The sequence below is a fragment of the Leptosomus discolor genome, chromosome 6 (genome assembly GCF_034619465.1).
Source record: "Leptosomus discolor isolate bLepDis1 chromosome 6, bLepDis1.hap2, whole genome shotgun sequence".
NCBI lineage: Eukaryota > Metazoa > Chordata > Aves > Leptosomiformes > Leptosomidae > Leptosomus > Leptosomus discolor.
In genome coordinates, this window is record NC_141396.1 from 33428637 (window position 1) to 33456237 (window position 27601).

Genomic DNA, 27601 nt, shown 5'->3' on the forward strand with positions numbered 1-27601 from the left:
TACAAAAGGCTGTGTGGATGCATTGTCCCTTAACCAGGTTTGTTTTGGTTTAATTCATATGAAGCAGAAAAAAGCCAAAGAAAAACAAGACCTATGCTCAAAACCAAAGGAAAAAAGTCTCATGCTTTTTACAACACATAAATACAATAGCTAAAGTATTTTACAATACTTTAGCTAACACCAAAGTATGCTTGTGTACATCAATATGCATGTGAACACACATACAAAACAGTGGATTTCTTTAAAACTCTCACCTAGAGGATGTAAAAAGTGTATTTGGGAGACAAAAGCAAAGCCAAGAGCATTTGCTGACTAATGTGTCTTCATCATTGACCTCACTACCAAGAAAATATCAAAACAAAATTTTCAATTTCCTGTATTTTTTACATGGAAAAAAAAACCACCAAAAAAATATTTCCAGTGTACTGCAAGAGGCATTGGTATCTCGAGCCTACTGCACAGCCACAGATTTCCAAACCCTGGTGAACTTTTCTGAAACAAAGATAAAAATTTCAGTTTAAAATATAAAGTGTGATGAGAATAAAATCTTATCAGAGAAAAAATACTCTGGAAAGTTTTATTACACATTTGCCTTTGCTCATCAATTTTGCCATCTTTGGTTTTCACTATAAATTGCCAGTGCATTTGCATATTTTATGAAAAGTGTATTAGGTGAGTGAAGGAGGGAGTGAAACATCAGCCTTGTGATCACTTCCTTCAAAACACACTTCATCCATGTCAAACTCCCTAAGGAAAAACATCCTGCAACATTTCTAGATTCCTATATCTGTTAGTAGTCTAACCCCCAAGACAGACACTTTTCTTTGCCACTAATAACGAACTTAATTTAAAGGGATTAAAATTGCCTGTCTACACATATTGATAGACATATATCAAACACATTTCTGTATATCAGACCCAAACTGACAGATTCGTATATGCAATCAAATTAAGCCTCTATGAAAGAAAAAAGAAAATCAGTTAATACATATCTTGTGGTAGCATACTGATTTACTTTAAAAGAGCATAACGCTAAACCACCTAAACAAAGGACAACTGCCGTTACACAAAATTAAAGTAACAGAAGTCTGTAGCTTGCTAACCTGAAGCGTGAGTCATCCTCACTTTTCCATGATAAAAGGAAATTGATAAAAGTTAAATTACCAGGACAAGTTCCAGAATATAAGAGCACAGGATAGAAAAAAGGCAGTAAGTAACTGAAAAAGGGAAGCATCATCCTGTTTTGTCTGAGACTGCTTATATTATAAAAGAAACTGGCAACATCATATAGATGTACTAAACAACAAATGACATACTTAACGTCAGTGATGTGAGGGCAGGTGCATCATAATTAGTCTTGCCCTCAATTCAGAGCTAGCCATGAACTTTGGAAAGCTGAAGTAGATTTACTGTCCTTTCCCAGCCATGTACTGTTACCTGTCTTTACTGATGTGCTTACTGAGAAACTGCGCACCACTTAATTGCGCTTAGACTTAACAAAAAGGTGATTTTTTGGTAACCGAATACCAAGACTTTGGTTCAGAATCAGTAAGCTTCACAGTACATCCAGGAGTTTTCTTAGAATACTTATTCCCATCACGGCAGACTGACGCTGTGGCTATCTCTTCTACGTACGTATTCATGAGTATTTGTCTTGGCAGACTGTCATACCTAAGAGCTGGTTTCAGAAGCGACCTTTTTGTGGCATTGGATAATTTCTTTAAACCAACAATGTCACCCATTGCAAGTGGTGCCTCTGCTTGCTGGAGTTCAGGTCACTTCATTGAGGTGCTCCATTCTCTGCTCAGACAAGAATGTGCCACCTTAATTCAAACTAAATGATCGAATGGTTAGCTCATCCTGTTTTGCCAGAAACAAATTACTATGCATTTTTCACTCCAAAACAGTGACAGTAACAAACAGCTGGGGTTACAGCTTTGTACCTGGTACCTTTGACTGGCCTGAGGATTTGCAAAGAGAATATTTACCAACAGCATTTGCTTAGTTTTCTTTAAACGAAAAAAAACAAGTGAGGGCCTTCACACCAGCAACTGGCCCACTTGCTAACACTTCTTAAACAAATAATAAAGCACTGCTTCCAAGACAGGCATATTCAAATTCATTTCCTGAAAAAATTGCGTTTTGCTGATCTTTACCAGACCTTGGCTGTAAAAGAATGAACACCAGTGAATGTTAAGCTGTCTGAGAAATGCAAATCTGGCTGTCCCAGGGTACATAAACTTGATTTGAATTTTCTGCTGAAATTTCAGTTAGCAAGACAAAGTCACGGCAGATGGATTCCCAAAAAAATATTTGAGGATTATTTTTTTGACAAAATCCAAAATGTATGGCACAAACTCAAGATAGAAAACTTGGCTTTAATTCCACTCTGAGCCCAAAGGGATTTGAACTTAAATCCCTGAGCAGAATGCCCTAATTCCAGTAGGGTTGAATCTGAGCATATCCAGTCTCCCTGTTAATATGCTCCAGCTTTTATAAAATACATTCCCACACACACTTTTTTTTTCATTGCAGATACTGAAATTCAGCTGTTTTATAACCTGGATGAACATCCAAACCATTACTTACCAACTCTGTAAGACAGGAAGGAACTAAGTTCAGTATAATCAGAAAAAAACAATTGCCAGTTGTTCCATTATACTCCATATGTAGAAAAAATGCCCAAATTTCCTATTATCTACTGAACACAGTACTGTATCTCAGATCCAGAAATGAGTTAGGACTACATGCAAGTCCTCCACCAGAACTAAACAATCAGTATGATTTAGAAGACAACCTTTCATAGAACAGATTATTACTTCAACAGTGCTTGGTAATTTCAATGGTGATATAGGCTCAACATTGGGAGGTCCTATCTGCTGGCAAATGTCTTTTGAAATCTTTTCCCTTGACTTTTGTCTCCCAAATGATGCATTATACTCCCTTATTGCTCTACTAGTATTTTATTAGCTTTTGGGAAATGCCAGCTTGTCTGCTTCAACAGCTTTGTTTAAAAACTTGACTTACCTTTCCTAATTCTCTCAGAAAGCAATTTCCTAACTAATGTGGTTTATTAATCTGCTGCATTTCTGGATACTTAAGCAGCGTCTGGCATTACAAAATATCTGGGAAATACTTGAAGATGCTCTGAACCATAACATCTTTTCCTCAGTTTTTTCACTGCAGAGCACAATAAACTTGGCTTCCATTATGGTGTTTCAGTGGAATCTCAGAACAAAACTCACAAAATCAAAAAGACTGGAATGCGTACCATAGTTTTCCAGTGGCTATTAGCTTAGTCCATCTATTTCTACTCCAAAATGCAAATAAGGGTGGGAATGCATTACTGTGTTTTGAAGTCTTACAGGTGAAAATATTCCTTTAAGAAATTTTGTGGCAAAGCTATGGTCCTGTGCTCAGACAAGTCAAATGCTGGAGAATGATGTACGGAAACCTAGTCTTGGGGCATAACATAATATTGTTTGCTTACATAAAAGCAAGTCTCATAAAAGCCAAGACAGAAACACAGTGAAGGATTTCAGCTTTGTTTAGACATCAGTTTTTCTCTCTCCAGAAAATTTAGCCATCTGCATAAAGCACAATCATTCCACAGCCCAACCCTCTCTAGAAAGAAGTTTTCAAGATATTGACTTCTCTGCCAGTCCTATCCCCTTCCCAGGAGCAAGTGCACACAGTTATTGATACATTTACTCTCGCTGTATCTCAGCCTACTTGTGCAGTAGCATACCAGTGCAAACCCATGAAACACTTCCAGAAGCTAGGCAGTTCATCCTTGCAGCTTAGGAAATACCAACATGTGACCTATGATACAGGTATGTATAAGCAGAATGAAAAATTAGAGGAATACTGAAAAAAACAAATCAAAACAAAAAAAAAAAAAAAACACCAAAACCCAAAAAACAACCCACCCAAGAATCAAGACGACATTTGTTTAGGGGTCAGCTGGTGACATTGGCCTGCTAGCCCTTCTTTTATCTGTCTACAGCTGATATGCTTTAGTGTTAAGACTTTGAGAAGTTTCACTTTTTATGTTATTCCTCCAACAAACCAACTATCATTACATTATAGAACTATATTATATGGATTAGTAATGAGATATCAAAAGTTCCTATGAAGCAGTTAAATAACAGATGCTTTCATCCTACATTAATAAAGTGAGTCTGTCTCTTTTTTTATCTTCTGTGTTGTTTTCCTGTGTAGAGAAATAAACAAAATGTACAAGGCTGGATTTCAATTCAAGACCACCTTGGTCCACTGCTCAGTTCTTGTCTGTTTTCAGGAGGATAAACACTTTTTGATCATTTAAGCATTTTTAATACTCTTGTCATAGTCAAGATTGCACCCTATCATTTTCTAGCTAGCAGCCCATGTGAGAGAATAGGAAACTTAACACAATCCTAATAGAAACAGCTGGAAAAATCATCACTGTTAAAATACTAAAATATGATTTCTAATAACCACTAAATCAGTGGCACTTTTCTACATATGATAAAGCAGCAGCTCAGAAGGAACACAAATAAAGAAGCAGCATACTAAGACAATACCCAGACCATAAAGCGTACCAGTACACAGCACTTCTCTCAAAAGGAGGAAAACAAAAAAACAAAAAGAAAAAAGGAGAAGACAAAAAAAGCCTGTTTGGGCAATAAAAGCTTTTGTTGTTCATTGTCTGTTTACTATTATGCAATGGTAATAAATCCAAGCCAACAGAGATACCTCAGCTTGGATTCAGAAGAATACTTTCCCAAGCCCAAACTTTCTGTAGGCTGAGTGCAGTCATCTTTACACCCTGAGAAAACTTTTCTCTGTAGCTTTTCGCATTGATGTCATGTACTTCATATACTAAATTCCCTTCTCTTCAGGGTACCTGCAATTTTACACAGTTTAAGAGCTATGATAACCCTAAAGCTGGTAAACATTGTGGCGAAGAGAAGATACAAATTTAAAACAATAAGAGGTCTTAGCTGAATTTGGGGTGCATCTGTAAGAAACACTATAGTAGCCAAATGGGAAGGATTTTGAAAGACTCCCCCCAAACCAGCTGGAGCTTTTGCCACTTAACAGTGAAGTAAGTTTCAGCTTTGAAAGACTTCAGTGGTACTATTTTAATTTCTTTTTAAGAGATAATAGAGTTTTGAATCAGACCTTGTGTTCCTGTCTCAGTGCTATATCCTAATCCAGAAAATTAGGACGTGACAAATACTCATGAGTTTGTAGTATAGACAGAGAAGTGTTGCTGTAATTACATTTGTCATGTAGTTACCATGTAGTAAGGAAACAGCCACTACAAACCTTATCAGAGCTACCCAGGAAGAACTTGTCAAGCACAAAAGGTAACCAAGTAACCCTCCATTAACTCAAACCTCAAATAACCTTACAAATATTATCATAAAAATAGAAAACTTCTGATCTAGGCCCCTGGTCAGGCAAACACTTATGCTGTGCTTAACTTTAAGAACCTAAATATGCTAAGCACTCGCTAAGTAAGTTGGCAGGCACTGAACTGCCTTGTTAAATAAAGCAAGACCTAAATGTTACACACATGCACAGAGTAGTTAGTGCCTGCCAAGGGGAATTTCACATGTAGCAAACTGCACAACTTCCATTAATTTACATTACTAACACTAATAATGCTCAGGTGAAAAGGAAGATGATCTCAACAGCTTCTAGGTCAATGGTTTAGCATGTGAGAATGCCCACCTGGAACCCCAAGCCTTTTTTCACTTTCTTTCTTTTCTCTCCTCCTCTAATACGTGCATAGAGTTTCCCATTTCACTATAAATTTCCCTAGCTGTAAATAAGGAATTGCAAGTTTTTTAATCTTGATCCCCAAGTATACTGGTTCTCACTTTTCAGCGCCACTGTGTGCTGGATTTACCAAACCAGTATACCTGTCTGAACATTGCAGACACTCTGGGACAAGGGAAACTACTGCTGGGCAGATGGTTAGGATCTCCTGAGGTGTCTTCTATCCTGAATTATTCTACAATCCTAAACCAGTCAGCTCCCATAGCTCTGATGGGAAAGCCAGGTTCAATTACCGCATCTCCCCAGGAGTCTACCCTAATGACTGCAAACTCCAGTGTGTGAGTGCATGTCATCCCACCAGATGCAGCTGCCTTATTTTATTCTGGCCTTGCTCCAATATTTTGTTAAACACCTGGGGACTGAACTTAGGAGTCCTTCTTCCTCTGCAGTGACTACAGCTCCCCTAGGTTAAAGAGCCAGTATTATTTTTGTTCAAACTCCCCCTAGGATGATCAGTTTTTAAAAGTTGCATGGTCTTAACTGGAACCTTTTCAATGAGGGGTACTAAGTGTTTTCTTCCTGAACTTTGCAGTGTGAGAAAAGCAAATAAACTCTCTAGAAGTGGCACAACTATGAGCAACACATAGCAAACAAAACTTCATTGTTTACTTCACTATACCTTAAATATACATAACTGGTTTTTAATTGCACATGGATTTCTGCATAAGAACAAAGATTTCTCCAGGGATCTTTGCAGTTAGTTAGTGTAAGAAATTGCTCTAGTTAACAACTCTTGCAACAATTTAAAAATGCATTCCTTGCAGCCAAGCAGTCTGGAGCCACAGAAAAGGAGAACAGGTCTGCAAAATAAATAATACTGTGTATCTGACAAACACACTGATTTTTTTTTTTTCTTTCCATTTTAAAGTTAGACTTTGTCTCTAGATTTTTGGCCTTCTTCCACTAATAGCTAAACCACTATGGGATGGTTCTCAAAACCATTGCATATTGTATTTGACCATATTGATGTTTGAGTGGAGGGCAAAATATGCCAAAGAGAAGCCATTTGTTTGACAGTATCTCTGGGTATTTTAAGTAAAAAACTGCAATGCAAAAGCTTAATTTCAATTAGTATACAATAAAACTTTCACACTTTCTATAACCACAAATTTTTGTAATACAAGTGAAATTTCCAAGCTCCTTTGAAAATACAAGTCACTAAATAAGTACTAAGGGGTAATTTTCAATCTGAAGACTGTATACTAATGACTTTACCTACCCCTGATGGACCACAAAGAAATATTAAAAGGTGTCAGGGGTTTTAATTTTAGAGAGTTTCAGGGGAATCTACTGTAAATTAAAGGGTCTCTTCAGCAGTTCTGCATTTTTCCCACAATTGGCCCTATGTAAATTGTTCTTCATCCATGCATCTTTCCCCAAGAACCATCTCCCTTTTCTGACAGTGTGGCAGAAGGCCAGCTACTCCTTTGAATGTTGCCATTGAGAACACATTTCTCCAGAATCTACCAATATAAAAAACCAAAAAGGTAGCCCCAAACTCATCCTCTCCAGTGGCAGGAATATTTGAAGATAAGGCAGTACTTTACAAAAATGCACACCCTTATAATCCATTATCTTCCCCATAGTGTTTTGGACATAACTCCTTGAATTTGTTCTGCTAAACTTTGCTATGACAAATATTTTCCTGGCTTCCTATTAAAAGAAAGTAATTGTAAAAGCACTGTTGGGAGAGAAGGTACGACACAAAGTCTCAAAGAAAGGTTGCACCGCCACTGGAAACAGTGATAGGATTATGAGAGTGTCTTTACAAAAATATAGTACCATTTACCCAGGCTGGTACAAGATACCACAGACCTAAACAATGAATAGATAAGGAGGAGAGTGGTTTTGCAAGTACATGGCACTGTTTATCTGGAGGAGTCATGTGTTTATTAAGTAATCAGCAGGCCTCGTAAAACAAAAGGTGCCATATATCTCAGTAATTAGTGAATCTCAATGGAAACCAAGGACCAGACTACAAAGCTCTGCTAGATAAGACAACTTGCAAGAGAAAAATCATTAAAAAAATTTTTTCCTCAAAAATTTCAAGGGAAGTTTGAACTTTGCAACTTTAGGAAACAGTGCGCACGCTTAATAGACTTATTAATATTAACTTCTCCGCCCAGGAGATGCATAATAACATGATAATGAAGCATATGATGCATGATGGGGGGGTACACATTAAGGGGTAAAAACGTAGTATATGTAGTAGGCGGATCAGGAAGTCTGTGCCTTCCTAGTACCTTAGCCAATGGGGAATGGGAGAGGGTCCTATGCGGCTGGGAAATTAGGATAAAAAGGGGGCTACGACCCCAGCAATTCTGAGAGACCCCACAGGATATGCCCAGTGGACTCTCCCTTTATTCGAATAAAGTTTATTTTACAGGACTCCTCTGTCTCCTTTGTGAACACTGACCACTGGTGCCAAGATTTTCCACACAACAGTATCTCAAAATTCACAGCAGAATGAGCTGCTGTGAGCAAACCCATGTGGTAATTTATTAAAACATAACTTCTGAGAGATCACCTGCTACAGGGAGAAAACAAAATGGGCTTCTTATAGGCGTAGTAAACCTGAGCCAATATTTTGACCAGTGCTTGGTTCAGCTACTCTCCAGATATCGTGACACTTCCAAGAACAGGGAGCTACGACTTGCATTCAAAATACAAACAGAGCTTACCAATATATGTATTCACTCACATATTTTTTTAATATATGAATCTTCTCTGAGTATGTAAAATACAAGAATCACTATAAACGCCAGTTTCCTTTTTCTTTTATTGCAATTATACTGTAATGCCTAGTAACACTGTTAACAATGTTTAGTTTTAATACTCTCTTTCAAAGCTATTTCATTATTATGTTTGATAGCCATTTAATAATCTGAGGTCATATAACCTCAAGGAAGTACTAAATAAATCAGCCATGGTAATAACACCTTCTTCACCAACAAGATTTTTTGAACTGAATTATTTTAGCATGAAAGAAACTGAGGTATATCTAACTCTGTAACCTATATATTTTACTACTCAATTGCAATATTCTAATTACGTTTTAATCAGGATGCAACATTAGTGTTCGCTATTGCAATTCTCACTTCCTATTGAGAACTCACGTTTTTAACAGAACCTGTGACATTTTGAGCAGAGATATCCATGATTTTGTCCCTAAGGAATATAATTGATGTTGAAAAACAGAATTTTAAAAAAATAAAACTATGAAAGAAACAGATTAGTGTAAATACAGCTTGAAATGGAAGATATTTAAGCATTCTTGATCACAATCAGTTAAGTCTTCAACTCTAATCTCAGAATTTACTAATGGATCTTCTGTACAGAATACTAGAAATTAACAGGGGCAGAGATTGTAGGTTTTGACTGTATTTTCTCTCTCATTCTAAGACCAGAACAGATAAGTCTAGTTTTTCTGGAATTATAATAGTATACCAACTTGCTGCAGCCTAAATTTACCTCAGTTGATAAAAATGTAATGGCATATTGTTATGTTTAATTAGGTGGGTGGTTTGTGAAAACACACACAGACCAAAATTTTAAAATGTTTATTCATTTAACAGAAACAGCCATTTTCAACTTTAAAAACCTCACTCACAGCCAAAACCCAGGCATCATCCGCTGCATTATAAAGTAACTCCTGAAACTGATCTAGCCATGAATTCAGCATTTCTTTATACTGGCACATGCAAGAAGGATGTTACACACTGAACTCCTAAAAAAGGCTTTATAATTACACTGATTAAATGTGTCTATAATCATTTTTCCAACTTTTTGTTGTTCTGTTTGATGCATAGTAAAACCTCACTTCAGATGTATGTTACATTACTGCTCTGGCCTGGATCCTTCCTCCCTGCCCAAACTCAGATCTGCAATATGAAACACTGCAATGCCACTTCATTGCAGTGCTCAGAAAGCATCTTTTGAGTGTTTATTTTCCCCAATAAGATTCATTGATTGTATCATCCTAGCACTTCTAGCTCTTCATAGACTTGTCATGAGAAGCTTTCAAATGCCTGCTGCACAACAGCTTTATAACAAAGGACAGGGAGGAAGTGTTTTTCCTGTTCCTTTACTGTTCAAGCTGGCCTGAAAGTCAGCTCGCTACCTACCTCAAATTTCAACTGACACATCACCTCACAGGGCACAATTGTTTTGGCACACTGCATGCAAGATAGACAAATATTTTGAAGATGCAGGAGTTCTAACACTTCCCTTCTAGTCTCTTTTCAAAAGTTCTTGCTAATATCTCTTCTATAAACTTCAGAATTGATTTGTCTTTCTGTGCTCATCAGCACAACACAACTGACTTTTTCAGGGCAAGGAACAGAAAGAGGATGCATCTCATTACTAGTCTGGTTTTCATTACTAGTCCAGATTTTGTGAACCAGAAACACAGGCAACTCCAAAAGTATCAGGGCTGACTTGGTTTTGAACACCATGAACAAAACTCTAATTTGGGAAGCCTGTAACTAAATGAAATAGCAATAATCTAGTGCAGCCTAGTTTGGAAAAGAGACATAGAAATGCTTTGGAAACAAACTTCATTGCTTAAAAAACAAAACAAAACAAAAAAAAAAACACGCAAAAAAATCCAAACCCACCACTGTATTTGGGAGTGCACATCACATACAGAAAAGAATCTGGAATAGGAGCATGCACCAATCCCACTGATTTTGTGAAAGGTTGCAATGAGTGTCATTTTTTCCACCTTTGAGAAACTCTTAAACTACTTCTGAAGAAACTCCAAGAGAAGTCCTTTCTGCCATCCTTCATATGCCACAGTTAACTACCAAAATACCATGGTAGCATGTCAGTGCTCTCCGCGCAGATAGGCAATACTACCAAAGTTCCTTCTTTAAAGAAAAGCAGTTTTAACCTGCTGAGCATTTTAAACACCATCTTCATCACTAGATTTCAACTGCATGGCTGTATTTACATCTCCCTCCCCACCTCTTATTTCCTTACGTTATTTCCACAGCCAAACATCACACCCCACAGAGCTCAGGCAACATAGCAGCTGCTGTGAGTGCAGTGCCAGACCAGCAGCTTATAGAGCAAGTTGCCTTACCAGATTGGCAATCAGCAGGGATATTGATACTTCCCAGCATGCTTGACCTGTTCGGTGGTGGAAAACAGGAGCAAAAAGGGAGCACAGCTAAAGTCAGCTCCCAAGAAGCATATAAATTCAAATTTTGCAGGTACTCTTGTAACTTCATTCCGCACCAATAAAGAGTGAGAGAAACTATTTCTTTTCCTGCAAAAATGAAAGACTACACCCTTCCACACAACATCCTCTTGGAAAACATACAGATCAGCAGATAAGGGAAAATTAAAACTACATTCACAGCTGTTTGTTACTATTTAAGTTAAACAACAGAGAGTGCAGAAGAGAGTCAGTCCCAGATGGTGGCATGTAGGGAAAACCATACTGTTACATTAAAGATGTGCTTTTAATTAACTTCTGTCTGAATGATTATAATTAAAGATTTTACCACAGGTATTCTTAGAATAATTACTTTCTATTTCCTTGCACAGTGCACATTCTCAGGAAATGGGAATCAAGATTATTTCTTAATTTAAATATTTTCTCAATTATTTTAAAATTTATCCCTTTTTAATTGTTTTATTATTGAGATTTTCTTTGTGCTTTTTTTTTGCCCTTTTCAGATTCCTACAGGCTTTTCCAAGACCTCAGAAATGTCTTTCAGGTGGGCAGGTGCAATTCTCAGCAGTGAACAAAATACGTGTGGCATTTTATTATGTCCGGATCCAAGAATACCAGTTCATACAGAGTCAGAAATTTACTTTTGGACTTGGGAATAAATGACTCATTTTTGTCACTGGTTCTGCACATACGGTACTAATTTCCTTCAGTTTCATTCTGGAGATTGATACTTCCTTTACTTGCATTTGTGTATCCGTCTTAGCAAATGACCTTGTTGCACATAAACTGTTGCAATGTGTACTGAATACAAAAGATTGAGTAGCTGCCCTGATTTATTTGAAGACTAACTGTGCAGGTCAATGCATTAAGCAGTGATTCCCTGGTTTCCTATTAACACTTCCTCTGATAATATAAAAACATATTGTGAACTGGCAATTAGAAAACATAGGCCAATAGAAACACGCTCCTGCTTCATCTGCGCTGCAAAGATACATTGGGTCACATTTTTCCTGGGAATTTGAAATTTGTAGTTCATAGTTTTAGTAAAACAGAAAGATAGAGAGGACTGAAGATAGGATTTCATGAAGGAAGGAGAAGAATAACGCATAAAGGAGAATGATTTAAGGCAGAGTCTCCTGCCCTCTCTTGTATGACAAATCTGCAGCAGTTTTTAGTATGCAAGATTACATTCCAAAATTCTTCTTAACTATATCTTCCAGTCTAGGGAAAATAACAATAACCCAAGAATAAACAGGATCATTCATCTTTTCCTTATGTTTATCTCTGATGATGTTATCTTTACACTGAAATAAAATTCAGCCAGAGGCAGTCTTAAGAAACTGAAGAGACCTTTGATGTAGCACCTCCTGAGACAGAGCAACAGCATCAAACGTTGTACACACTGATTTGTTTGAGAGGCAGAAACTAAGGTGCTAATATCTCATTGACAGAGCTATCAGTGTTCAGTCCAGCTAAGAAGCCATTGGGGAAGAGAGGTCCCCACTTTCCTCCATCAGTGTACATCAGGAAAACACCAGACAGGTGGATGCATGAGGGTGTGAGCTCAGATGCACGTGACACAGCACTGGAGATACTGAACACCGAGTCACAGTTCTCATTTAATACACTCATTTAATTTTTAAAAGGCATTATAAAAGCTATGCTATTGTAAATTTAATGCCATCTAATGCCTCCATTACAGCCTTCAACCGCCAAAAAAGGTAGTCTATATATGGCCATTTATGACAATTCAGCTGCTTCTATAGCTATTTTAATAAAAATTTGACAGCAACTGATGCTAGAAATCAAATTATTGCTAAGCAAGTCATCTCAGTCACCTTATGCCTTTTGGTTTTGTCTTTTTATTTTAAGGAAATTGACAGACAAAGAATTGAGAAAAAATATTTCCATACTGTCATCTGGAAGTAGTTAATAGAGAATTTTCCTTAAGTCCCCATTTGGGACTCCAACTCCTCTTTTCCTTCACTAGACACCCTCCCCAATATTGAGTATCTGGCTGTAACTAGATAAAAATTAAGCCTTCTTTGAAACAACTTTGGGATTTCTGTGCATGAGCCTTCAAAGACAGAAACATTCAGTGTCTATTTATTTAAACTCCTGTCCAGAATAAGACCTTGTTACTTTTGGCCCTTACCAAGGAAGCCTACAGCATAAAGCAGCTTTTGCCAAAAAATACAGATATTCTTCCTTGTAGAGTAATTCCCAAGCTTCTGACTGCCTTGTTCCCACAGTGCTTCATTAGCTGAAGAAGTGAATAAAAGTCATTCTGTTTACATAAGAACAGATATTTATAGAGTGCATGCTCATTTCCATTGCATGCCATGCAAGGACATACAAAATTACCAATTTAATTAACACGTAGGTGAAACCCTTCTGCTAAGTGGCATCTGAGGTGAGTAGGGTTAAGACAGAAAATAGAAATTTCACTGGGGATTGATTTCTGGAGGTGCAAGTGGTGGGTAAGCAGACAGAAATCACAATGAAAGTAGTTACCAGGTCTGTATTTCAAGAATTTTAAAAGTTTAGCCCTACAGAGCCTACATTCCACCCACATTTTGTCAGTGTTATCTTCCATCGTGCTCAGTGTGTGCTAGAGGAAAGTTGTATTTAGTGCACTAAACAAAAAAGTGATACAGAACTCAAAAGCAGATCTGCTGAACGGTCTGTCCCTACCGTTGTGTCTGTCCGAACGGTGCATCCCATTCTCAGTGCTTTGACTTATTTCTATGGGGATGTTTGCCTGAGATATGTATGAACCATTTCAGCAGTATCTCTGCCTATCCAAAACACTGAGCTTAAAGTTAATTACACGTTCCACTGTCCACTAAGCAACCTGGCTTATATCTTTCCCCCTGACTTCTGCCAGCATCTTGTGTGGCTTATCTTCCCTGCTCCCAGAAACAGCAAGGCTTCCAACTCAAACATCCCAGAGTAGCATTACATCTGGTCTGACAAACAAGAGGGAGAGCACAAATGCTGTAAAGGAGAAGCATCCCTACTTTTTGCCGACTTCTGGGTAGTGTACAAGAGCTGATTGTGAGCCAGTTTTCTCCCACAGGATAGGGAAGGGAATGCACAATAGGTACCTGAAGAGAAGTTTTGTCAAGGCATGAGAAGCAAAGTATGATGGTAAGTGCCTCTTTTCAATAAAGTGCTGCATTCCCTAACTGGAACTGCATGAGCACATTAGTGGCCCCAGAGATACTCTAAACATCCAGCCATCTACACTCTAAAGATGCCATATGCCTATAGAACAGCCTACCATTAACATACCATCAACAACAGGAATGGCCTAAAAATACTGTAAACTACAGAAATCATAAGAAATTATGGCTTTTGAAAAAAAGCTTTAGCAATACATTCTACAGTAGAGTAAAATAACCTGCTATTGGCACATCTCAGACTTTTAATGAGTCTTTTCTCTTTACTAAGATTGTGAGCAACTATGTGTAACTGATGTCAAGCCCTCCACATGCTCATACACCAGGCTTTCCAGTTGATAGGCAAGGTCTTTGTTCTGAACGCCTACGGAGTCATTGCAAGCTGTGCTTTTTGTAAATGAAATGCTGTCCTTGCCTGGAAAACAGCTCATGCAGACAGACAGTTTGGAGACAATGCAACTATCTGGCTTCTCAAGAATGACAAGGAGCCAACAAACATTACTTATTTTACATTCAAATCCAAATGAATCCCATCCCAAAGTAAGTGGTTTTAGAATGCTTGAATAAGGCCTCCAGCACACACATTTTTAGAGTATATGTTGACATTCTGTAGGGCAATCCAGGAAATGTAACTTGAGCCAGAGCTGGCAGGGAGATCTAGCTCTCTTTAACATGCAAACTCACAGAGCAGCTAAAAAGGAAAGTTGAGATGTTATGGAAGAGATTTAAGTTCTGAGACAGGAAGTGCACTGCATCATTGCAAGAGGTGTAAAATAGGTAGTTAATGAAAAAGGATCTGAGGAAAAGAAAGAGTGTAAAAAAAAAAAAGTGCTGCAAAACTGCTTACACTCTTTCAGATTACTTCTCACAATATTGTCATAATTTATACCTTTCCTAATTGATGATATTTGTTGAAAGATCTAAAAAAGAACACAAATTTCTGCACAAATTCACAGGGAGATACTAGCAGTAAGGCTGAGGCCAGAAAAGCTACCTTGGCTTGCTTGACTTAATTACAAAGATTTTTATAAGGGACCATCAATACATAATTCAAGCAACATAGCACATATGGAGAATGACAAAAAGGGGAAAAAATTGTGAACTACTGAAAAACATTAGCACAAAGATTCAGATGTTAAAGGATATTTGAAAAGATTAAAAGTTGTAATGGGTATATTTAAGCTGCCTTCAGATGTTCAGTATCTAACAGCATGACTTAATGTGCATGAACATTTTAAAGTGACATGTTGGTGAAATTCTCACTTTGCTGTTTCCCAGCATCAGTTTGACTTTGTCCATTCACCAGTCGTGGGTGTCTCTAATGCTTCTAATGAGGACAGAAATACATCTCTGGGCAGCATTTACACAAGTACGGAAACATCTGAGGTCCGAGAGCAACAGTGCACAGTGTGTCTGTCCTATTCCCCATCTCTTACCCACAAAGCACAAGCAAAGCAGAGCTGAGACAGAGGACTTAACAGGAAATGGAAATATATATACTGCTTTCTCTCTTCATTTTGTTGTGATACATTTTCTTTCCTCTTATTGTGTACGAAGAGAACAGTGGGGATTGCTTTTTTTATTATGAAGTTCTGAACTTATATCCATTGAACACAGAAGAAAGTGATGTTAACCATTGTTTCCCAATGTTCATCTTCACTGAAAGCAGAACAGTATCAGTAAGAACCGTGTATTTGCACTGACAGCATAATCGTGCTGAGAACTGAGTGGGAAAGCAAATTTCTGAGATTTGGTTGTTCGAGTTGAATGAGACACATTCTCAGTCCAGTTTTGATGAGAAATTCCATCAAAGATACAATCAATACTTTCCAGTAAAGCCTTATCGAACCTTGCGTACAGCCATACTCAGTTTCTACTTTGATGAATTGAAATTTCCCACCAGGCCTGCCTGAAAAAACTAACTATCTTTGACCCACACCGATCAAGCAAAAATCATGTGGTAGAGAGCACTGAGTCAGGACAAGCTTACCAGAGCTATTCAGATAGCAGGTATACACTTCTATGTCTGCCTTTACAGAGGTGACTCTTGCAGCTACTCTGATGGCATCGGAGACTGGAAAACATCAAATGTAGCGGCAGCAAACAGAGAATCCATCCCTGTGGTATCACTACAGGTTACAGAAGAGTTTAACCATCTGACAAAGGAAAATTTGAAAAGGGATTTGGAAACATAACATTAAAAAATGCATACATCATATTGAACCACTAATTCAACTCATTCTGCAATGTGCTCATGTCTGCCAGGGCTGCGGTTAGTAGAGAGTGTATGAAACTCAGAATGCAATTAAGTCTTGAAGGAAGCACAGTTGGAGGCTGTGGCAGTTTCTATAGCAACCTGAAAGGCTCAACACTAGTAACGGGAGATTAACTAAAAGGCAAGATAAGTACATAAATATAGCTCTCATTTACCATTTTCTCTGCTTCCAAATGGGCAATGTTTTTTCAATTTAAACAACACAGAAATGCAGTCAAATGTCCTATTTGTTACTAACTAGGGCAAAAATAACCTTTGAAAACATCCTGTTAAAAAAATTCTGACAATTTCAAAATCAGGGAATCATCCAAACTTCACTAATTCATTCATTCAAAGTGGAAAGCAGTGAACTTTAATGCTGCCAGAAGATTAGCATGAGGCTTCAAGATGGGGAACCTGATAGTCATAATAAAAATTTGCTGATGTCAATGCAGTGTATGCTCATGAATAAATCCTCTTGACATATTTTTCTGGATTACACTTTGGATCAGGTTTTAAGTCTTCAAAACAGCAAGGGCAAGATAAAGAAGAATTTTTGTAAGCACTACAGACGCTGGGGGTTTTTAATACTTTCTTCAGTAAGAAAGACAATATAGAAGAAACCTCAACCAATATTTTTCCTGGCACTTAAGAGCTTTTATTCAAAGATTCAGTTGAGACTGCAGTCACCCTTTTGAACTCCTCTCCACTTTATATACAAATAAAAAAAAAGTACATGAAAGAGATTCCCTGGCCACATCCCTAGTGCAACCAATTGCTCTGAACTTGTTTTACCTTATCATTTAAAAACAATTGATACATGCATAAGACACTCAGGAACACGTATGTATCCAGGAAACAAACACATAGTGACAACAGCAGCACAGGTGCTGAAAGCAGTTACATCAGCCAAACAGCTAATTTACTATTTTTATATATATATATACACACAGACACACACACACACACACACATCCAGCCTGCCAAGTAAGGTAGAGCTAGCACTAGCACCTCTGCACAGCACTGGGTTGTCCTGCACAATATCTGTTAGCATCAGACTAATAAAAACAAAATAGCATTAACCTTACTTCACCACTAGTTAGTGAATTAACCAAGTGCATGGCTAATTCACAATGTGTTCCAAGGATTACTGTGGAACACCTGCCTCAGACAACACAAGCTTCTTGGGCTGACCCAACCATGCCTCCAAACCTTCATGTGGTTTTACTCGCATGGCGAGCATTTTTGGATGGAATTTGTCAACTCGGGCGTATTTGACAAAAAAATGCAGATACCCTGTGAAAATGTCAAGAAGTCACTGTTATGCAATTCAAAACGTTTGTTCCACTTCACTGAAGAGATTCCAACCTGCCCATGATATCTAAGCACCACCTAGAGTAATGAGACTGGCATAGCATTATTCACAATGGAATATATTCTCTGCTTCTGTTATGGTGGGAGGTTGCCTGTTGCATGCGCAGAGCACAAAAAAAACAATAAGCTGATATTTTTTGTCAAGAGCATACCACATTCTCTGCCATAAGTAAAATGTTTCATCTTGTAAAATGCCTTGAAAGAACTCTGGTTCAGGAATAGTATTCTCTTCTCCACAAGATCATTCCAGCATCCCTTTACCCAGGGAGCTCCACCACATCAGCTACAAAAATCAGAGTACAGGTGATACAGGAATAACACTTTCAGTGGCATAGCTTGGCACTGACCCATTGAGGGCTTCTAACATTTGGACTAAGGCCTTCAATCTCTATCCAAAGCAACTGACAGCCCATGAAAGGACAGCATGAAATACACTAGGATGTTCTCCAACAACTTCCCTTGCTAGGAAAAAAAAATATCTCTGCAACAAGAGCTACAGAACCAGGCTGAAATGCATGGAGTTAAGGAAGAAACCTTGCCATCCCTCTCTATGAGAAGCAATTTACATCACCTCCATCAATACAATAAAGTTTGTAGACAGATGACCTCTTCTTGCTTAAGGGTCATATTAGACAAAAAGCCAATAGTTTACCAGGTGTGAAGTGGATCAGAGTAGTGAAATTTTTTTCCTGTTGGTTTTAACAAGCAACAAGAAATAAAAACAAAGAATCTCTCTAATGCCAAGTGTTTGTTCTACTTTGTAACAGCAACAGTTTCAAAGAAGTACATAACACCATTTCACTTTTAAGAAAAAAAACTTAGCAGAGAGGGGGAAAAGGGAATACCTAAAGACCTCATAGCAGTTTCCAGAACTAATATTTTGTCCTGAGTGGAAGAGCTGCAACAGGGTGAGGTGAGGACACCACTCTTGACTTCTTCATTTGTAAGTTGATGCCAAAGAATTAATTTATTCTTCTATTTTCCTCTACTAATTTTTTTCTCTCCCTTTCAACTAATTGAGAAGCCACAATTGAAGACCAAGCAGGGACAGCAGCAGTCCTTCAACTCTACAGTTAATTTTGATTAAAAAAAGAAATCCCATGCTATATAAAAATTTCAAAGAAGGGAACATTACGTGTTGTAGAATCTATTAAGCAAGAAGAAGTTGAAGAAATCCATCATTCCCCTTAGTATTCTTAGGAGCTGACCTGTCTTGTAATTGAAGTTACCACATCCTACTTTGAAGAGTTTCTTTTCCTTTTCTAGAGTGGCTGTGGCAGTGCCAAGCTTCTCAAGAGGGATAGCTTAATAAGAATATAAAAAACGCTGCCCTTCTCTTCTGCACATAAGGGTTTTAATTTTTTTTTTCTTTGATTTTGACTCAATACGAACTTCTCTCCTTTAAAGAAATAAAGTAGGCTTCACTGGAGGAAAATGCAGCACTCACATTTAGAAATATGCATCTCAGTATTAGCAAAGGGTTTAAAAACAGAAATCAGAGCCAAGCTTTGCAAAGTTGTTTGGGGTTTTTTTTAATCATGGTTTAGGAGATCCCTGAGCATACTTTTCAGAAAGAGTGTATTTCTGTATTTTAAGAATAAAACCGAATTAATCTTCTTCCTGTTGTGCTATAGACTTTAGAAACAGACTTCATAAAGAATAACCGTTACAAGGATCTGGATTTACTATAGATATTAGAAACAAATAGACTTTATAAGGAATGACATTTACACGGATCTGGATTCAGATTTCATATACAGAGGCCCTCTCTGGTCACAGAGCACAATGACGTTACCATGTGAATACAGGGCATAAGGAATACTGGGAAAAAAATCAACACTGCTTGCTGCTGCTAATAAATAACTCATGCTCCAGGTAGATTCGGGAGATTTTGTTTTAGTTGACAAGTTTACTTGCAACTACAAAGTTGCTAGAAGCGTCTTTATTCTACAGCTTGCAAAAAGAAGGTACTATTTTCTTTGTAACAAACAAATTACTAAGGACAGGTGAAAAGAAAGGTATGCAGAGCTCACTGATTATCTAGAATACAGCAGTTTGCTGGTCTGTCAACATCAATTTTCACAAGTTGCTTAGGCTTCTAACACGAACCGTGCTTAGTGGTTGCAAAGGGTAATTAAATAGATACATCTCCCTACTGTTCCACAGCCCATTTAATATAAATTTTGAACACAGCTTATCTTCCTCTTCTCCCACCTCCCACCCCAATCAGCATTTTGGTTAAGCATGGAAAGCATTATGGAATATAAATGACTAGCAAAATAGCTAGGAATTTGCTTAGACTAAACATTAAGGACATGAAAGCAAGAGTTGGAAGAAAAGTAAAGCAGCAGATCAGATATTTAATCAAGGAAATAGTCTGTTCATCTATCATTCCTTGCAATTAAGGAGTAGATTTCTTGCTATACTTTCCTAGTGAAAATGTGCAAGACAAACATATTTTCAGAAGTATTGTATGGTTTTGAGTTACAGTGTGCTGCATATATCCAAATTCAGCCCACTGTTTATTATTGCTGCATGGTCCCTCTCCTGCCTATGTCAGGCAGAGATCCCAGCTGCCCTTATTTTGGCAAATTTTTGCATCTTTCAGCCACCCCATCGGCAAGATGGGGGGGAGGTCGGTTTTAACCTGTGGATTTGGCTCCCCACTCTGCCCAGCTCCCCATGCATGGATGTTGGCAGAAGGAGTCTCCCAAAGTAATCAAAAGCTGAGCTCCTACAGCTGCTCTCGCATGAAGACCAGTGACACCAGTAACTCCCAGGCAAAGCTGCAGTTGCATACTGGAAGCAATGCTGGATCAAACAGCAGCAGACCTTCAAGTATTTCCTTGTCCTAACATCTTGTAGAAAAATTCAGTCCTGAGCAGCACCCTTTAATGTGACCATCTCCAGGCACAGCTGACTACCCCACCACTTGGCAGAACAGCCTAAGGCCCACACTATTATTTCTTTACTAGCCAGGATCCTTGTACGCATATCTGCAGTCCTCGGGGAATAGGGCAGCATCTCATTACAGCAGATGGTCAGTGAAAATTCAAAGGTCGGAATTACGGTTGTTGACAGAATCTCAGCTTCAATCGTCCATCTAAATTATCAGCTGCACAGGCCAACACCTGTGTGCAACGCCAAACTGCTTTAATGTTTGTTTAAATTAAAAACGGTCTTTGAACTGAGTAGAAACGCATTTGGAAAAAAAAGCACATATGGAGGTGTTGTGTTTATTTGCTCTTATTAAAACTTTCTGAAGCATCACATTGGCTTTTGCATAATATTCTTACAGGCTTTTTCCACTTATTCCTCCCACTTTTTCCAAAATATCTCTACACACACCCACCCCCCCACGTGTATCAGTAAATCAGGATTACTTGGACTAAGTTTTCTAGCCATGCACCCTGGGGAACAGGTGTGGCATGCAACTTCGCCATACATTTCCTTTTGTTTCTCATATTTTTGGCTCAATTGCATTTGTATTTTTATTACAGGCATATTTCATCCCTTTTTCATAGCAAAATAAAAAGTATTCAGTGTTCAGTTTGATAGTTTTGGAAACTATTTAGCAGAAATGCTGACTCATGAACATGCATTCCCTTTTTCACTTGAAGCAAAGAAATTAAATACTGCAGTCTCTGCTTTACAGCAAAATCCCAAATAAACTGAGAGTGAATCTGTATTAGGCTACAACATGCTAATATGCCTTCAAGATTCAGCCAAACCTTTCTGCATGCAACTACAATAAGTGCTAGCTAGCCCTGTTCTTCTCTCAATTTGTGTTGTTTAAGCACTTAAGCATGTTTGCATATTTGCTAGAATATAGGTGAAATAAACTAATTAAAGAGGAACTAAGCAGTCTGGGAATGCTGGGGGCGGGGGCGGCGGCATAGCTTGAGGGGAATCTGTGCATTCAGAATATGCCTATTAAATTCACTGTTGCACAGCTCTGCAGCTAACTACAATTAAATGAACTACAATTAACTACAGTTAAAGAAAAAATGGGATTTTCTTATTTCGATTTTTTTTTCTGACCGAAATTTTTTTTCAGGTTTGTATTTTACTCTATATTTCTTGTCTGCTTTTCTGAAAACATTTCCCACTCCCATCCCTAACCTTGCATGAAATGAAAAGCCACTAAGGTCTGAAATAATGTCCTTTTTTCCCCTTATTATTACAGTCAATGACAAGTAAAAAGGATGAAATATTTTGGTGGTTACATATCACAAGCCTTTCAGTAAAAACACTGTTAATTTCCCAAGGGATGATTTTCTTATCAAAGGCTTCACTTCTGACATTGTTTTTTTCAAAAAGCCCTGATCATCAGCAAATAAATCAAATTGCTCCTGTACACCAAAGAAAAGGAGTACCAAAGTGGTAAGAGATTTTATTGGTAGTCCTGCTGAGGTAAGGAAGGTGATATGAGCATAAAATAAAAAAGGCTTGCACTTCATAATGGTTTGGAGGTGAATTCATACCCTTCCTTCATGCCTCTCTGATATCAGTTAATTATCTGAGGAAGGAACAGGCTGATGTTCTGATACATGACAAAAATAGAAATGTAATACCTAGTTTTAAGAAAGGTACTGAGGACATATCAAAGGGTTATGCTCAAAGCAAACAGCTCTGGAGTGAGAGAGAACAAGGCTGACACCAAGTGGAAGAATACACTGCCAGCTCCATCTTCTATTGCAACCTTGAGATGCCTGAAACTCTCAGAACCGCAAGTCTTAGGTTTAGGTGTTGCGGTAAATTTTTTAAACATCAGAGGAAGACCATCCAGATCCTCTGAAAGCAGAAATCTGTGTTATCCTAATGTATACACTAGCTGATTAATTACAATTCTTTTCCTTGTAGTGTAGCTGATCTTAGTGAGCAAAGCAACCAGTTGCTGCTCTGAACACATCAGGTATTACTCTCCTCCACAAATTGCAGATCAAACTCCTTAACCTGTAATCTACATAAATTCTGTAAGCCTGACTATGGTAGGAGCTTTTGATACGCTCTGTTCACAGCAAAACTGAAAATGGGCATTCACAGAGTGATGAATAACAAAGACAAGTCTACACTGAGCTGGTTTCTGTATACATACTGCCTTCAAAATGTATCTTCCAAGCCAGGAAAGGCCTCTATCAGTGATCAGTTTTAGAAAGACTTTCCCCTCTCATACACTTTACATCATTATTGAATGACAGACAGTGATCAGTGTAATAAGCTCGTGCGATTGCCTGAGCTCTGTTCTTGTATTATTGATTGCAGTGAAGAATCTCAGGATTTCAGTTTCACCAGCTTCCCTCTTCTGTGCTAAAGCTACTTACTATGGTAAAGCACAGCCTACAGTGCGCTTCATGTCACACGGAGCACACCTTTTCCTGCCAATATTGTGTCCTAGTGCAGCCTTCCCCAGACAAAAAAAGAAAAAAAAAAATAAATGTCTACATATGAGGGGGAAGGGCAAGAGAGAAAAGTAGAATGCAGCAAAATCTGCTAAGTCATAGAAAGGGGTTGAAGTATGACAGCGGTGCCCCAGAGCACTTGTACAGCAAGTCAAGAGAAACCCCCAGCAATGCTGGAGCAAACGTTAAATCAGTGACATTCCCTCCACACCCTGCAGTTTCCTAAAAATGGAGACCAGGCAAGCTTGTCATTTCCGAGTTACAGATCTCCAGTATAGAGGATAGTCTGCTGCAGATTGCAGGCACAGACCTCACTCTTTCCATGCCATGCTCCCCCCACTGACAAGCAGAAAGTCTCTGGCACTGAAGACCTAGAAAGAGTAATGGGTACTGCAGCCACATCTTCTTCGCTTGTTTTAAGTCACACTTGCCCATGCTACAGCAGTTTTTATCAAATCGTTATGCCTACAGCCAGTAAAATATTCTGCACTGTTTATCTAGAAGAAAAAAAAAAAAAAGACATCCTTACAAACCATGGGCCACAATTTTTGTGAAGATCTAGGTCCTACTTTGATCTTCAATGTATGGTATTTTTTTATCCAGACTTCTGGTTTGGTCAGTACTCAAATACAAAATTAAAAACTTAATGTTTAATGAATCCATGTTTTGCTAAATTTAAAAAGGTAAGGGAAAACAGTTTTTCAGTGGAATGGGAAATAATATGAAGAAATCTTTCCACAACGTAACAGCAATTCCTACAGAAACTTGCAGTTCACATTGTACACCCAGGATTTGCTACGTTCACATCTAAACCTAACTAAAAGTTATTATTGCTAAGCAAAGAACTTAAATGAAAGAAAGTAATCAAGACCTGTACCAGTTTAAATTTAGGAAAAATGGTTAAGAACCACAAATAAGAATTGGAACTATGTTCCCCTACCCAAGAAAAATTATTTTGACAATTTAGTCTAACCTAGAAATTTCAGTTTACTCGATCATGAGATAATGTCTGGTTGGTTGGTTGGTTGGTTGTTCGTTCTGAAAGGTTTCAGCCAATTCCACAAGCATTGTCATGGGACTAGCAAAGGAAAACATCAGTTAAATTATTGCTGTCCTCCAAACTGAAGACAGTCCATTTGGAAGGCCACAATTCTTTTTTATGGTAACTTCAGATGAGAGTAAGGCACCACATTTTCTGACAGAACAGGTTTAATGCTGAAATATCCGTTTTCCTCTTTGAAAAAGACTAAAAATCTGAGATTATCAAAGCTCTCCAGACCACAAAGGCCTTCCCAACAAAACCATAATTTCGGTAGATAAAGTCCCCATGAAGTATTTAGTTGTACTGCTCCGACCAACCCCAAACCACACTGCAGTTTCAGACATTCACTCTGACGTGTCTGTGGTCAACCTGCAGGTCCAGGATACTGTTCAGACCCACTTCCCCAGCCCCCTGGATCTCTGCAATCCCTTTATAATGGGGCTCCATGACTGTAGGGAACAGCTACATGGGATCCAATCCATAGGCAGTCCCTGCAGCCTTGCTAATATATAGTGAAGCATGCATGAAAGGACAAAGGAGGAAAAGAAAACAAGAAATGAGACTAATTTCCTCAGGGTGTAGGCTTTTCTTCTAATGAATCCCATGCTTTAAAGGAGATACATGCAGTGGCTTGTACACACCCAAAATGTCATGCTTCTGTTTGTTTGCAAGACAAAGGTAGTGTGCATAATTCAGGAACGATTTATCTATGAATTCTGTACAAAAAGGAGACATGAAAAAACACTCTTGGACTAGATGCAAAAAAAATTCCAAAGTCAACTATTATCTAGAACATAAGATTCAGAAATGATGAGGGCAAACAGCATGACAAATTGCTATCAGCAAAGTTTGATTCATAATTTAATTATACTATAGAAGTTAAGCTAATCTTGTACACCTCCAACACAGCCAGTGATACGGTTCAGGTTAAACACAGTTGTCTAGAGGCGCCTCAGGTCAAAACAAACACCACAATGTCTAACCTCTTTTTAAAGAATGATTTATGCCAAACAGGAAAAACAGTTGAGTACTGGTGCAGTTTGTGAGCTAGGACAGAAGTTTATAATACAACCTTAAATGCTAGTGGGAAAAATAAAAAATAAACAAGCAAACAAAAAACCAAACATAAATAACCTCACAAAAACCTGGCAGGATTTTACAACATTCTAACTCTATTTTAAAGGAAAAAAAAAAAAAAAAAGTACAACATCCAATCACCAGGAAAAAGGACAAGCTAAAATACATAGTAGCTTGGATACATCTTTTAAACCACTATCTTTAGATGGAATAGGTGGCTGCGAATAGTCTACTGTCCAGACCAGGGTAATAGTTCTGAACTATTAGACTTGTGCCTTTCAAAAACTTGCAAATTCTTCTCCCAGTCTGTCAGTCTGAATCAGCCTGCAGATGTAGAGCAAGTGGGATGACTCCTGGCACTTCAAGACACTAAGAGCTCTGCTCAGGAACAATCAGTCTTGCCCATCTCAGCCTACAAACAACACAACTGAAGGTTAAGCCTATGGCAGCTGTATGGCATGCCTTCCAGATTGGTATGGTTTTAATTCATTAAAGCTCAATTAATTAGGGTAACACACAATGTTGAAGTGGGAAAAAAAAAAAGGCATCCCAACAACAACAACAAAAATCACAGAAATTAAGTACTCCAAATGCAAGTATCTGTGTAAATGCTTTAAGTTATTTCATAATGGAGAAACAGCCAATAAAAGCAAGTTTCATTTCCAGGAAGGAACAAGGGATCCAAGTCAGGTTTGCCATTTCACTTTTTACTTGCTTTGCTGGAATCAGAACATGCACTTTTCATGTGCTTAGTTTGTAAACCTAACTTAGATGTTTCCAGTTTCATGTACTTTGAGAAATTGTTATATTATGAAAGATGAAGGGTACCTATCCAGTGTATTTGGTTTCCTGCCAGAAATTACAGAAACAAGATCAACCACAGAATACTGAATTCCCTTCTCACCCACAGATGGGATTTCTTTCATAAGCTTACCTCAGAGCAGGAGAGTGCCTCATGGCTATGCCTTGTCTGAGGTTTTATTGAAGAACTTGAAAGGATCTTTTCAGCAGAATTCTTTCCCACATCACCACAATCCCAGACAGACTATGACATTTTGCAGAATTACAGAGAGTGAAGTCACTTTTAAAACAAAACCACTGCCATAGAAAGCCAGGTTTCTTGGCTTCTCTAATACCTTTCCAATTTCCTTTAGCTGCTGACACTTCTAGTTTTGCAAGCAGAAACAAATATAATAGGATAGTTAATGTTTTGATCTTGCATGCTTGTATGAGTATAAGTTGCAGGAATTCTCAAAGGTGGTAGTGACACAGGACATCTTCAGAGGGCAAGAGGACCTGGAGGCGTAGGCTCCGACACTGCCTTTATGTGAAACAATCCTGGCTTTAGATTTGGGGGCATGTCCTGTGACATAGCAGGAATATTTGACAAACATTCTTGTATCAGTGTATTCTGTTTTCTGTACCTACAGCTGTACAGGATTTATTTTAAAAGAGAGGTTCGGTGCCGAGGAACATTACAGTCTCAACATTAATTTTGGGATATATAATATGCTCTAAATACTGAATTTGACTTTGTATTAGAAGTCTGCTGGTTTTCTTTAACAGGGATACTTGCAGAAAGAAGCCAGGAAATCAAGGAGTCACAAACATGAACAGCATGATCTACAATTACATGCAATGCAAATCTCTTTCATGATCCTTCACCTGATCTGGCACACTGCTATCAATCTAGCCATGAACCACAAGGATGTGTCATAACTGCATGATGCAGTATAAAACTGTAGGTTTTGCTACAACATTCCCCTCATGTCTTTTTCTAAAAGTCAATTTCAAGTTAAGTAGCAATGATACATCACATCACAAACTGAAAACAAGACTTATATTGACCCTGTCCCTAAACCAGCATTTGTCTATCATATTTCTTCCACCAGGATATTTTTGACAAAAAAAGGAATTAAAGTACTAACAGTGTTTTAGAAAATAATATGCCCAAGGAGAGGCTGAAACATACACAGTGAGTTCTGGAAAGGTGAGAGGGGGTTCATCCTTCTGGTCTTGCTTTCCTGCATTGCCAATGTATAGCCAAACACACACACAGAAAATAAAAAGTGCTTCACTCGAAGAAAAATCCAGTGGCTTTGATCTAACAAAGCCTGGCATTAAGATATTTAAAGTAGAACAACTTGGGATTTTATTCTTGACCTTTTACTTTTGCACTTGCAATTTTTTCAAAATCAGAATTTTAAACACTTGTGTTTCCCTTCTAGCTTAGGCATATAATGAATATTTATATTGATAGCA

General features: G+C 38.0%; 1 protein-coding gene across 1 annotated transcript in view; it reads right to left on the reverse strand.

The window, feature by feature from the left end:
• Window positions 1–27601, reverse strand: part of FAM13C (family with sequence similarity 13 member C) — a 129274-nt gene that overhangs the window by 89897 nt on the left and 11776 nt on the right. The window contains 1 exon segment of the mRNA XM_086466674.1: window positions 4167–4213. Within this exon segment, the coding sequence (XP_086322800.1) occupies window positions 4167–4213 (47 nt within the window).